Source organism: Drosophila erecta, unplaced genomic scaffold (genome assembly GCF_003286155.1).
Source record: "Drosophila erecta strain 14021-0224.00,06,07 unplaced genomic scaffold, DereRS2 tig00000000-arrow-pilon, whole genome shotgun sequence".
Classification (NCBI taxonomy): Eukaryota; Metazoa; Arthropoda; class Insecta; order Diptera; family Drosophilidae; genus Drosophila; species Drosophila erecta.
The window spans coordinates 4,585,626-4,600,716 of NW_020825194.1; the positions used below are offsets into that span (position 1 = coordinate 4,585,626).

Genomic DNA, 15,091 nt, shown 5'->3' on the forward strand with positions numbered 1-15,091 from the left:
CTGAAGCCGGCCAGTGAAGCGTGAAGTGCACACGTCGCTTTCTCGTTTGTTTTCGCAGCCAGAGTTTCCGCAATCATTCCACACCCAGACACTCAGCCACCTTGCACATGCACAGCATGTCTGTTATCACACACAGTCCTAGTGCACTCACAAATAAAATCGCAGCCTAATGAGTTCCCTGAGTAGTGATCATCCTCGCTCCGCTTTCGAGTACCCATCAGCCTCACTAAACGATCATGGACCTCATTACCTTATATCAAAAGAACATCATCAAAATTTGCAAAAAATGGGAAAAATTTAACATTGCCAAATTTTGATACAAGTTGTTAGGAAATTAAATTACGAGTTCAAAAAGGCATGACAATCCGAATTTGGACAAATATTTTCAATTTTATGAGTGAAAAACTGATCCGCCTTTGAGGAAAAATCAGAAAAACGTCCTTTGGTAAAAATGAGTTAATTTTGATACATTTTTGTATCATAACTTGACTAAAAATAATCTTATAGATTAATGAATTACTGATTTTGGCAGCTTATTACCAGTACAAAAGTTCCCTATCCTTTTTTGGTGGATTTGGGAAAATTAAATTTTTCGATAAATTTTCACTTTTTTGTAAGGGGTAACATCATCAAAATTTGCAAAAAATGGGAAAAATTTAACATTGCCAAATTTTGATACAAGTTGTTAGGAAATTAAATTAGGAGTTCAAAAAGGCATGACACTCCGAATTTGGACAAATATTTTCAATTTTATGAGTGAAAAACTGATCCGCCTTTGAGGAAAAATCATTTTGGTAAAAATGAGTTCATTTTTATACATTTTTTTATCATAACTTGACTAAAAATAATCTTAAAGCTTAATGAATTACTGATTTTGGCAGCTTATTACCAGTACAAAAGTTCCCTATCCTTTTTTGGTGGATTTGGGAAAATTAAATTTTTCGATAAATTTTCACTTTTTTGTAAGGGGTAACATCATCAAAATTTGCAAAAAATGGGAAAAATTTAACATTGCCAAATTTTGATACAAGTTGTTAGGAAATTAAATTACGAGTTCAAAAAGGCATGCCAATCCGTATTTGGGCAAATATTTTCAATTTTATGAGTGAAAAACTGATCCGTCTTTGAGGAAAAATCAGAAAAACGTCCTTTGGTAAAAATGAGTTAATTTTGTTAAATTTTTGTATCATAACTTGACTAAAAATAATCTTATAGCTTAATGAATTACTGATTTTGGCAGATTATTACCAGTACGAAAGTTCCCTATCCTTTTTTGGTGGATTTGGGAAAATTAAATTTTTCGATAAATTTTCACTTTTTTGTAAGGGGTAACATCATCAAAATTTGCAAAAAATGGGAAAAATTTAACATTGCCAAATTTTGATACAAGTTGTTAGGAAATTAAATTACGAGTTCAAAAAGGCATGCCAATCCGTATTTGGGCAAATATTTTCAATTTTATGAGTGAAAAACTGATCCGTCTTTGAGGAAAAATCAGAAAAACGTCCTTTGGTAAAAATGAGTTAATTTTGTTAAATTTTTGTATCATAACTTGACTAAAAATAATCTTATAGCTTAATGAATTACTGATTTTGGCAGCTTATTACCAGTACAAAAGTTGCCTATCCTTTTTGGGTGGATTTGGGAAAATTAAATTTTTCGATAAATTTTCACTTTTTTGTAAGGGGTAACATCATCAAAATTTGCAAAAAATGGGAAAAATTTAACATTGCCAAATTTTGATACAAGTTGTTAGGAAATTAAATTAGGAGTTCAAAAAGGCATGACACTCCGTATTTGGACAAATATTTTCAATTTTATGAGTGAAAAACTGATCCGCCTTTGAGGAAAAAACATTTTGGTAAAAATGAGTTCATTTTTATACATTTTTTTATCATAACTTGACTAAAAATAATCTTATAGCTTAATGAATTGGCAATACTGATTTTGGCAGCTTATTACCAGTACAAAAGTTCCCTATCCTTTTTTGGTGGATTTGGGAAAATTAAATTTTTCGATAAATTTTCACTTTTTTGTAAGGGGTAACATCATTAAAATTTGCAAAAAATGGGAAAAATTTAACATTGCCAAATTTTGATACAAGTTGTTAGGAAATTAAATTAGGAGTTCAAAAAGGCATGACACTCCGTATTTGGACAAATATTTTCAATTTTATGAGTGAAAAACTGATCCGCCTTTGAGGAAAAATCATTTTGGTAAAAATGAGTTCATTTTTATACATTTTTTTATCATAACTTGACTAAAAATAATCTTAAAGCTTAATGAATTACTGATTTTGGCAGCTTATTACCAGTACAAAAGTTCCCTATCCTTTTTTGGTGGATTTGGGAAAATTAAATTTTTCGATAAATTTTCACTTTTTTGTAAGGGGTAACATCATCAAAATTTGCAAAAAATGGGAAAAATTTAACATTGCCAAATTTTGATACAAGTTGTTAGGAAATTAAATTACGAGTTCAAAAAGACATGACACTCCGTATTTGGACAAATATTTTCAATTTTATGAGTGAAAAACTGATCCGCCTTTGAGGGAAAATCATTTTGGTAAAATTGAGTTAATTTTGATACATTTTTGTATCATAACTTGACTAAAAATAATCTTAAAGCTTAATGAATTACTGATTTTGGCAGCTTATTACCAGTACAAAAGTTCCCTATCCCTTTTTGGTGGATTTGGAAAAATTAAATATTTCGATAAATTTTCACTTTTTTGTAAGGGGTAACATCATCAAAATTTGCAAAAAACGGGAAAAATTTAACATTGCCAAATTTTGATACAAGTTGTTAGGAAATTAAATTAGGAGTTCAAAAAGGTATGACACTCCGTATTTGGACAAATATTTTCAATTTTATGAGTGAAAAACTGATCCGCCTTTGAGGAAAAATCATTTTGGTAAAAATGAGTTCATTTTTATACATTTTTTTATCATAACTTGACTAAAAATAATCTTAAAGCTTAATGAATTACTGATTTTGGCAGCTTATTACCAGTACAAAAGTTGCCTATCCTTTTTTGGTGGATTTGGGAAAATTAAATTTTTCGATAAATTTTCACTTTTTTGTAAGGGGTAACATCATCAAAATTTGCAAAAAATGGGAAAAATTTAACATTGCCAAATTTTGATACAAGTTGTTAGGAAATTAAATTACGAGTTCAAAAAGGCATGACACTCCGTATTTGGACAAATATTTTCAATTTTATGAGTGAAAAACTGATCCGCCTTTGAGGGAAAATCATTTTGGTAAAAATGAGTTAATTTTTATACATTTTTTTATCATAACTTGACTAAAAATAATCTAAAAGCTTAATGAATTACTGATTTTGGCAGCTTATTACCAGTACAAAAGTTGCCTATCCTTTTTTGGTGGATTTGGGAAAATTAAATTTTTCGATAAATTTTCACTTTTTTGTAAGGGGTAACATCATCAAAATTTGCAAAAAACGGGAAAAATTTAACATTGCCAAATTTTGATACAAGTTGTTAGGAAATTAAATTAGGAGTTCAAAAAGGTATGACACTCCGTATTTGGACAAATATTTTCAATTTTATGAGTGAAAAACGGATCCGTCTTTGAGGAAAAATCAGAAAAACGTCCTTTGGTAAAAATGAGTTAATTTTGATACTCCGTATTTGGACAAATATTTTCAATTTTATGAGTGAAAAACGGATCCGTCTTTGAGGAAAAATCAGAAAAACGTCCTTTGGTAAAAATGAGTTAATTTTGATACATTTTTGTATCATAACTTGACTAAAAATAATCTTATAGCTTAATGAATTACTGATTTTGGCAGCTTATTACCAGTACAAAAGTTCCCTATCCTTTTTTGGTGGATTTGGGAAAATTAAATTTTTCGATAAATTTTCACTTTTTTGTAAGGGGTAACATCATAATAATTTGCAAAAAATGGGAAAAATTTAACATGGCCAAATTTTGATGCAAGTTGTTAGGAAATTAAATTACGAGTTCAAAAAGGCATGACACTCCGTATTTGGACAAATATTTTCAATTTTATGAGTGAAAAACTGATCCGCCTTTGAGGAAAAATCATTTTGGTAAAAATGAGTTCATTTTTATACATTTTTTTATCATAACTTGACTAAAAATAATCTTAAAGCTTAATCAATTACTGATTTTGGCAGCTTATTACCAGTACAAAAGTTCCCTATCCTTTTTTGGTGGATTTGGGAAAATTAAATTTTTCGATAAATTTTCACTTTTTTGTAAGGGGTAACATCATCAAAATTTGCAAAAAATGGGAAAAATTTAACATTGCCAAATTTTGATACAAGTTGTTAGGAAATTAAATTAGGAGTTCAAAAAGGCATGACACTCCGTATTTGGACAAATATTTTCAATTTTATGAGTGAAAAACTGATCCGCCTTTGAGGAAAAATCATTTTGGTAAAAATGAGTTAATTTTTATACATTTTTTTATCATAACTTGACTAAAAATAATCTTAAAGCTTAATCAATTACTGATTTTGGCAGCTTATTACCAGTACAAAAGTTCCCTATCCTTTTTTGGTGGATTTGGGAAAATTAAATTTTTCGATAAATTTTCACTTTTTTGTAAGGGGTAACATCATCAAAATTTGCAAAAAATGGGAAAAATTTAACATTGCCAAATTTTGATACAAGTTGTTAGGAAATTAAATTACGAGTTCAAAAAGGCATGACAATCCGTATTTGGACAAATATTTTCAATTTTATGAGTGAAAAACGGATCCGTCTTTGAGGAAAAATCAGAAAAACGTCCTTTGGTAAAAATGAGTTAATTTTGATACTCCGTATTTGGACAAATATTTTCAATTTTATGAGTGAAAAACGGATCCGTCTTTGAGGAAAAATCAGAAAAACGTCCTTTGGTAAAAATGAGTTAATTTTGATACATTTTTGTATCATAACTTGACTAAAAATAATCTTATAGCTTAATGAATTACTGATTTTGGCAGCTTATTACCAGTACAAAAGTTCCCTATCCTTTTTTGGTGGATTTGGGAAAATTAAATTTTTCGATAAATTTTCACTTTTTTGTAAGGGGTAACATCATAAAAATTTGCAAAAAATGGGAAAAATTGAACATGGCCAAATTTTGATGCAAGTTGTTAGGAAATTAAATTACGAGTTCAAAAAGGCATGACACTCCGTATTTGGACAAATTTTTTCTTTATTTTTGGTAAAAAACTGATTAATTTTAAATTAAAAAGTTCGACTTTTTGCAAAAAAAGATATTTGCAATGCATATTATCTTGAGTATTTGTCTCTAAATATATTTTAAAGGAATTTCCTTGCTTTCGATGCCAATAATTGGAAGAAGGCAAGGGAACTTGGGTAAATACGGTCCAAACCTCGTTCCGCATCAAGTATGCGCCACGTTGGCAGTTCCTTTGACTGCCAGTTGATAAATTTGCGGTTGAGAAAATGCCCATGTGTGTGCATAACTAATTGATGGCGCGCAGTCTTGACACTGCATAATGAGGATGAAAAATCAAATAAGAGCACAAGGCGGCGCTAATTGGAAGTGGGATAGCCCGGAAGTCCTGCTGAGTTCCTTGAAAGTCACCTTCGTGACGGCGATAAATAAACAAAGATGCACTGCGTCGATGGCTGCCCGACCAGGTGCCCACATGGGTGGATCTAAATGCACACTCGAAATCCATTTATATGCAAAACTATTGTTGCGTTGCATACCGAATTCGGGCAGCTGGAAAAGCGTGCGAGCGGGGAAAAACGGCTGGGAAAGGTGGAGAAAGCGTAGGTCTGCCAGCGTGAAATGTGGCGCGCACAGAAAAGCGATTTTCCATGCAAATGACGCACATTTGGCGGCGCCGGCTCCAGATCCGCTGTCTTTTGCCATCTTTTGGCTGCCATGCCACTGCCACTGCCACTGGAACTGCCTTTGCCACTGGAACTGCCATGCGAAATGCATGCAAATGCAAATAGAGCACGGTTCAGTGCTGTTGCGGCTGTTGCAGTTACGCTGATGGGTCTTCTGTGCCCCGTTCTTGGGGCAAACAAACGCATAAATATGCAGTGGCAACAGCCACAGCAATAAGAACAATAACAAAAGAAATATGCAATAAACACGCACATGGCGAGTGAAATACTCGCACTGCCAGCCGGAATGGGACAAAGCGAAGCGGTGAAAATTTAATAAAGCAAAACGTGAATGGGGCGCCCTGACAAAAGGGCTTTCCCGCAGCCAGCCATTCGATGCTACCATGCGGGAAATGGTATCGATGTCGCCTGCCGGCAAGACGTGTTGCTTTTGACGATCCCGGTCCTGGCGCACATGCATCCGCATAAGATGCTGGCATACGAGGCGCTCCTCGCGCCTCCAACTTCATTACGCGCCATTGAAATGCCATTCCGTGGCGCTCCATCGATGCGAATTGCAACTTCGTTGGCGGCAATTTATGGCTGCGCTTTGTGCTAATGGAAATGACTTCATTATATTTTCGAAACGTAAACAATTTACGCAATTAGTGACCGAGCATGCGATGCAATAATAACCGCAGCAGCACCACCTCCGCCTCCTCCGACGTGATGCAATCGAGCAAAGCGGCAACTAATGAGCCCGGAGTGTCATAACAACAATCCTCGCACAATAACCGTAACACTAAAGGACGAGAATTGTCCTAGACTGCCGTACTATATACACAGACAGTCGCCCAAGTTGGGAGAAGGGCAGAGAAATATCAGCAGTTCATTTACCTGTGCACCTCGGCACGTAATCGTGTCCTGGAAGTAGCGCAAGGTGGCTCCGCAGGACTCCTGCCCCATCCTGGCCACTAAGCGAAAGAAAATGCCAATTGAGCGCTGCCTGCAGTTCGCATTTGGACTCCACTCGCCACGCATTTAGGAACCCTGGATCCGCAATATGACGAGCTTCCACAGGTAGACACATTCCAGCTGCAAATGACGTTTGTTGAAACAATAGCACTTGCACAGTAAAGCCAATTGGAAGTTCAACAAGTAAAAGTGGCGAGGAACAGTGGTCACTCTACTGACAGCAACTCGGAATTAATAAGAGTCGTATGAACTACCCAAAGAAGGTTTATTTTAAGGTCAGATGTGAGCCACATAGCTTTCATTACCGCTTAGAAAGACAATTTATGCGGCACATAATGGGTCAGCTTAAGGACTCCCAAAGGGCACATCTACTTCGATTTTCCTCAGCCACATTATCCCATTGCGAATGGCCTCCAAGTGCATTTAATTTTTACGATACTTTGTCTGTGTCGCTGATATTATCCTTGTTGCCATTGTTTTTGTGTGTGTGCCATTGTCAAAGCTCCAATGCGTGAGTGTGACTAGGAGGAGGAGACTCCCAGCCAGGTATGCAGCCATTTACATCATGGAGTTCAGTTATAGTAACGACAGCGGAACACGCGGGCTCAGGGGTTCAGGGGTCAGGGGTCAGGGGTTACGTGGAGCAGCACATAGAGATATAAAAAATAATGCATTTTGTGCACGCGAAAAAATACTCGGCATAAAGCAAAAAAGAAGTTAAATAAAATTACAGCATAAAGTGAGGCAGCGATGGTGCAAGAATGTGGATGTTTGTGCGGGAAATGGGCATTGGGCGGACGTTTGCCAGTAAGGAATATCAGAAAATGAAAGACTCGTTGAAAGTTGCGTAAAACTTGCTGAAACTGCCAACTGCGGAGCTGCTGCAATAACAGCAATACCAAACGCAACAGCAGCAACTCCAGCAACAAGGCATTCAAACGATGACAAAGTGGACCCTTACTGCATGTCCTTTAGAATGCGTCGGGGCGCCGTCGCCGCTCCTGGCACTGAGCGTCTGCTCAAAAACTTTCAATTTACTCGTCCTAGTCGACGACGGCGGCCATCGTGTCCTCCGGCCCCTTCGCCCTTCCAGGACCCGCTGTTCCTGCGCGTTTGAAGCTTTTGTGTTGCCGCTGGGAATACTTTAGTCGAGGCCCCGCTGAACAACTGCAGCAGCGTCATCGCTTTTTGCGTTCCCTGCTTTTTTGCTGTTGTATTTTTTTTGTTTGCCTCCATGTAAGTTGGAAAGTTTGCGAGGCACATATAGAGAAGAAAATCGGGGGAAAAAATGCGAGAAAAGCTGGGAGAAAATGAGGCAAGCGCCGGCCGAAGTTTTGTAGTGGCAGCATAACAAGCACACAGGCAAAAATAGCACTGCTCTCAGTTGCAGTTGCAACTTGCAAGATGTGTAATGCGAATGCTCCACGTGAATGTTATGTTTATGTAAAGTGCAGGTCCCACAATGCCAGCCCAACACCAAGCAGCTTTTGGAGGAGCCACACATAGACAGGAGGACTGAGGGACAGAGGAACTGGGGGACAGGAGGACTGAGAACTGAGGAACTGAGGCACCGAGGAACAAGCAACTGAGACACTGTTGCTGAAGTTCCTGGCCACAAACGCTGAGTGCTTGCATACAAAGGAATGTGAAACTGCATTATACTGCTATGGCAGCATAAGTATGCCGCCCGGTGATGAGCTTTAATCTGGGCTTTAAGGGCCAGGAGCCAGGAGCCAGGGGCCAGGAGCCACTCTAAGTCCAGGAATAAAACAAACCAGATATAATGGAGAGCCAAATCCGTGCGGTCAGCCGGCGACAAACGAGCCACTGTTCCATTTGGAGCATTGTTGAAATGTCGCTGCCGGGCTGCCAAACTTGAAAATCCGCGGTGAGGCAGCCGCTGCTGCGTTTTGCGAATCTCTAATAAACTAGCAGGGCTGGGGCTTTGCCACGACCAACGTGCCACCTGTGCGAAAAATCGGATTTGCCTGCTGTACTTACGGGCGGCGGCAACAAAAAAGCGCCAGGACATCACAGCAACGTCCTGGCACGGCGAGAAACTGCGCTGCACATGGAATCTGCACCCAAGGGAACTCAGCCAGACACCGGACACCGCTTTTCTCGCTGTGTAACGGCAGGCCAGCAAATCCGCGTCCGTCCACGTCGATTGCATTCGGCCATTTGTATTTGTTGCCGCACCGCAATGCTATAACGTGAAAAGCGCGTGTAGGATGTGGGCGCTGCGCCGCATGGCCAGGATGTGGGGCATTTGGATGGTGCGGGACAGGTGCCGAAAACCGTAGCCGGAGCGGACCCACTCGCCACTGCGGCGACATCGATGGCTGCGCGCTTATTTAGCTGCGCAAACGAGAAATCACAAGTGACGTTACGGTTTTGTGCCGCCAACCGCAAGCAATAAAAGTCGTCACGACAGCAGGGCACTGCGATGGGCATTTGGGAGGACATTGGTCGGGACGCATTAGCCAGTCGGCCACATGGCCGCGAGTCCAGCTGCTCCTGCATCCTTTGCGACATCACGGCTACGTGGCCGCGTCTGTTTTCATTACAAAATTGCCGGCGTTAGCTGGCACCGCAATTGACAATTTGCTTTTATTTTATGTTGACAGTTGGGGAATTTATATGGTAATGCCGGGGGAGTTTCTGTGTGCCATGCCCGTCGGCCATTTTTCTTAGTCGCCTCACCGCCAACAGCCAACAGCCAACAGCCAACGACTAAATGGCCAAATGAATAGAGACATACGAGCGCGCTTTGGAAACATTTGATGCAGCGACAGTGGGCACTCCCAACTTGCAGCGAATGTGGTTCAATGTTTTACCAAATTTTTGCAGAGCTAATAAGTTTATTAGGCTGCTCAAGAAACGTAATTATAGCACATTCATTTGTTATTTCCCCAATAAAGAAATTCAAGCCGCTTGCATGACTACATTTTAATGGCTTTTGGAAAACACGGGTCTCATGTTTTTATGATCCTTGTGGGACACGCGCAAGACAGCTTCGTTTCGCTGCACAGCCAATTATAGGAAGGAGTTGGAAAATGAAAGTTGTCATGTTTCGAGGCGTTGGCAACCCAGATGCCTTGATAGATAAGCTGCCCCGGTTGCTGACGAACACGTGTGCAACATGCAACCTACATTGATACCACGTCCGGCACTTGACGCCGCCCCAATCCCCCAATCCCCGCCAGAAAGCAGCTTCCAGCCGGAGGAGAGTCCGATGTTGGCTGTCTATTAAAAGTGTCAGCAATCACTGGGGGCGTGGTGGGGCGGCATCCTTTCTGGTTGACTGGCGGGGCATGTGGAGCATTCAGGAGCTGTGTATGCCTTAGATATGTCGCTGCCGACTGGCTGGCAGGCCATCAAATATTTATAAGATGTATTCGCCCGCAACTTGTGTCAGTGCGGCAATCGACAGCGGCAGATAAAGAAGTCGATGTCCCTGGCAGCCAGGACATTTCATTAAAATCGATGTATAAATATATACGAGGATGACCAGGATCATCCTGGTCCGTAGGTCGCCTGCCTTATTTACGGGTGTTTACCGAGTCCGACTCGCCCTTTGAAGCCCGACTTCAGTGGCCAAATGCTCATTTGTCATTATTGACAGATGCAGCACGTTGCCATTTTAATTGGCGGCCTTAACGAAATGATCTGGCTACCGAGCATCCAAGCAGCCGTGGAATGCGTGGACCACCTACTTGGCTGCCAGCAGCCCACTTGATTGGCCATCTGCATCCGCAGTCGTTGGCGCAAAAGTAAATCCGCCTGATTGCAGATTGCATTTTAAGCGTTAATGATTTATTTGCCCGCTTGTATTTGATTTAAATATCGGCCGGATGCGTTGGGGGCACTCACTGCAAGCTGGCAGCAACCTTTGCACTATCCCTACTTTCAACTATCCTAACTTTCAACGACTGCTACACGTACTAATTGCAGATGGACCTGTCGATCTGTCAACCTTTTTGAATCACGGTCTGTCAGGTTAGTCTCGCTCTAGCTCTATCTCTGTCTGCCATCCAGCTCTTTCTCTTTCTAACTCTCATTCTATCTCTCTTTCTCTCTCTGTCTTAATCTGTATGTCTGCTTCTCTCTCTCTATCTATCTGTATCTCTTTGCATGTTTCTATCTGCATGATATTTATTTTTTAATACCTTGTGCACACAGCTCAGTATTTGCGCTAAGCCATACGGAATAACTGAAATATAGCAATATAATAATAAGAAAACAAAATCGGAAACAAACCGAATACCATATATGTACAATATACGTGTATACCGAATATATTTGAATGCGTTTGTCCGGACAGTTTACCAACTATTTGGCGTGCCATTTCCGTTGCCATTTCAATGGCCGATCAAAAACAGAAAACTACGCAGGCGAGAGTCGAAAACAAGTTTTAATGTATGCCATTCAAAGTCCGTTTAGATGGCAGGTTGTGCATGTGTGCGTGTTCGTCCTGGCGAGGTGTATTTCATATATATTCCATATCCCCATATCGCCATATATCCACATATCCACATATCCATAGCCATTGAGTACATTTCAATCTGTTGACTTGCATGCCCGACCAATTTGTTTTACGACCATATATAGAGCAATGAATATGGAAATGCACACATTCGTGTGCGATATGCGATATGGATTTCTATGTACCATTTCTTTTCGAGGCCCTTCCGAGTGGATTAATAAAAGCGAATGCAATCCGTCTTTATTGCAGATAACGAGATGAGAGATCTGAGCGTCACCTTCTACGGCAGCAGCGCCATCAACCGACAGAAACTGGGCCTTCTGGCCCTGAGTTCTGCCACTTTGGCTCTGAGCCTGCTCGTGGCCTAATTGCTTTCCAGTTCGACCTGAGTTACGAATTTCACCGCCAATAGCACAGTAAAGCGAATCGATTGACAGCCGAAAGGAGATTGGATACCAAGGTTACCAAGGATACCAAGGACAAACCAAGGATATCGCGGTCCTGCACAACACTCGTTGTCGTTTATGATAGCCTAGCGATGATCCACATTAGGCATAAGCATTTCTCAATGTTCGATTCGAATTTCTCAAGCAAGTTTAGTGAATTAATTAAGAAACGCAAAACGGAACCATACATTATACATGTAACAATCAATGTAAAAGAGCATGCAACTGTTCAAACTAGGACCCATAAAGCCCACAAACTCACACCCACATTTGCCGACCATTCCAGCACTCAAAAAACTAAGGAAAAACCCACTGTACATAGATTTTATTGCATACTCCTAGGTATAAACTGCACCAAAGAAATAGTCACTCGACGAGCGAAGAAACACATTTAAGCATAACTAGTATGTACTCGAGTTTAAAGAGATGAGCTCCCAGGATCACGGCGGTGTGTGAAGTACTTTGTAGCATTATGCGGATAGTTCATTTAATTAATACATAAATGCATAAACTAGTTATCGGATATGGCACTGCCACTGCACGCCACACCATGCATTTTAGTCAAATCCAGAACGCAGAATTCAGAATCCAGAATGCAGAATTCAGAACTCCGTATAATTTGCTGCATTCGAGGCGGAGTGCATTTGAATGGCTTACAGCAGGCAGCGTTTTCTAGCTTTTTGCAATTTGTATGTATGTAGCGCTAAGTAGCTTAATTGACCGCATAAATGCAATTAAATTAGTCAACAGACCTATTGATTTGGTATGTAAATTAATCTACACACAAAAATGGCAGCGCATAGAAGCTTCCACATGGCTATTCGATTACAATTAGTGCGTAAGTGTAAATAAATATGATTGATTGGGGAGCAGTGCTAAATAGCAGTGAATCGCAAACAGTAATAACTATAAATACATAAATTAATTCCCGAACTTCCCGGGCTTGTAATCTCATACACCGAACAGTGGGTGTGGCCAAGGTTGTTTTTATGTAAATATAGTGCACCACAGTCATTCGAAATCTCATGATATATGTACTTACAGTTCGATACTCGTATTGTTGCTTCAGAACGCAAATGGCACCTTTCTCGTTTGGTTTTCCGGCACCCTTGAACTATACTTTTTGGCAATCCAAAACCAAAACCAAACCAAAGCCCAGAAGACCAGGCAGAAATCGCACCTTAGATGCAGTCACCACTCGTATGAGCTAGAGGTTAAGTGAATATTGTAATGAGATTAACGACAATGACGCCTACATATAAATAAATGTATAGGAAAGTAAAATTGAATTAATTATAAAACTCAGCCACATACAAGATACGCATTCAGCTTTTCTAGCATTAAACGAGGTGGTCAAATAACCGAATAAAAAACGTAGCATAGAGCCATATGTGTAATTAATACTGCTGTCGAACGATTGGCCACACAAAGCGAAAAGTGAATTACAGTAAAATATAATTTGTGTTAATGTGAATGTAAATGGATGTGCAACAAGCGATACAATTAATATTACAAAGCGCCACAGATAACGTTTAAATCCCCAAACTTATACCAATCACCATTCCCCCAACCGATTCCCACTCAAAAGTTGCTTTGGTCCGGCGACTGGAGCCCATCGATAAGTTAGCTAAATGATGAGGATGTTGAGGATGATGATGGAGTCGGTACTCAGTATATATACACCTGATATAGCGATCGAGCCGTTACTTGTATGTGTAATTTACAGCTTAGTTATAGTTATCTGATTTAGTTAAATGCGACAAGAAATAGCAAGTCTACTTTAAAGTATTTATAATGCTAACCCACACCAGAACATTTTCGGTATTGAATGTATATGTGACTAGAAACCGTATGTGTATGTATATTTGATTATTTTGTAAAATTTTTCAAAAACTATAAATAAAGTCTATATTACCATATAAATGTATACCCGAGGCTTCAACCTTTTCTGTGTTTTCTCATAATTTATGCAGCCCCTATTCAGAATGTATTTTTCCACTTCTGCCGCTGCCAAGTGGATTGCCCTCCGCAGAACGATGATGCTCATCAAGGACCCTTTACCGTCTTCTCCTCCCGCCTCCTTGGAGACGTTGCAGAATAAACACAGATGCAGTTGCATCTGCATCTGCATCTGCAGACGCAGACGCGTTTCTGAATCAGATTCAGATAGAGGGATGCAAGGATGCAAAGCTGGCGGGGCGCTCGTTGCGTAAATGCAAACTTGGTTTATTTTATTTACTCCATCCAGTTGTCATAGCCCAATGCAGCCGGCTCACCTTTTGTGTGTTGCTCGGCGATGGCTGTGTAGACATTTAAGTGAGCCGGCAGAGATGACGACCCAGCCATCCACACCCATCCCGTCCAAACGTCCACATCCACATGATGGAATGGAAATGAAAATGGAAAAGTTTTCATGCCGCCTCCCAGCATCCACATCCACATCCACATCCACTCGACTGCCAGATTGGAGCAGCAATGGTTACACAAGCTCTGCTGGCAGCGCCAGGAAAAACTTTAAATGGAAAATTTGACAGACAGACATAACGGTATTTTAAATGCGATCCCAGCCACACACACACATGCGTCCCAGCAGCATTGTGTGTCCATCAGCAGCTTAGGCGATATGTTCCACACACATCACACATCACAGCGTACACATGTATATATCCTGAAGATATATATCCCACTCCAAGTCCGAGGAGAGTTTGGAGTGTGCCTTCTGTGGGGCGAATTGAAAAGTTAGCCGGCTAATGAAAAACCTGCTGGCCGGCATCAAAGCACCAGTGCCGCATGGCATTTAGTATCTCGCTGCATTTGCGAAATAGCCCTGAAAATAAATGTATATAATTTGCCCGAGGGCGGGAATAAAGAGAACAAATTCCCTCCGGGGAAAATTGCAAGGTGCAAATGGCATGAAATTACCGCAAAGAACTGGCGACCCAAAATGTCTTGCCACTCGCTCCTTCTCCTCTGCTCCTGGCCCAAAACGAGAGTGAATAGGAGCGGGCTGGATTGCGGGGCGGTCGGGCCAGGACAAAACCCAAAACAAGTCCCCGAATCCTCCACACGTACGTGTGAGTGCGCCCATGTGCGTGTGTGCACCTCATTTCCGGCCATTGTTTTCGGGTCTCCTGCCTGCCGGCTCCTGCATTTCGGTGCACTGAGAGAAGCAGAAGCGCCTCCCGGTGGCGAGGTAAGTAGCGAAGCCTTCACCGGTGCGCATGCCACTGAATCTAGCAGTTGCAGTCGAGCGACAGCCTTGGATGAACCAGCAGCATAGGCGCAACTAATATCCTCTGATTGCGGTTCAGATTCATTTTGTGCAACTCTCTAGCTTGTTTTC

The 15,091-nt window shown here is 40.5% G+C and overlaps 1 protein-coding gene across 1 annotated transcript in view; it reads left to right on the forward strand.

Annotated features, from left to right (window-relative positions):
• Nucleotides 1-13,675, forward strand: part of LOC6554381 (limbic system-associated membrane protein) — a 136,497-nt gene extending 122,822 nt beyond the window's left edge. The window contains exon 12 of the mRNA XM_026983725.1: nt 11,552-13,675. Coding sequence (XP_026839526.1) covers nt 11,552-11,670 — 119 coding nt within the window. The 3' untranslated portion in view covers nt 11,671-13,675. The remainder of the gene's footprint in view (nt 1-11,551) is intronic.
• Nucleotides 13,676-15,091: the final 1,416 nt, after the last annotated feature.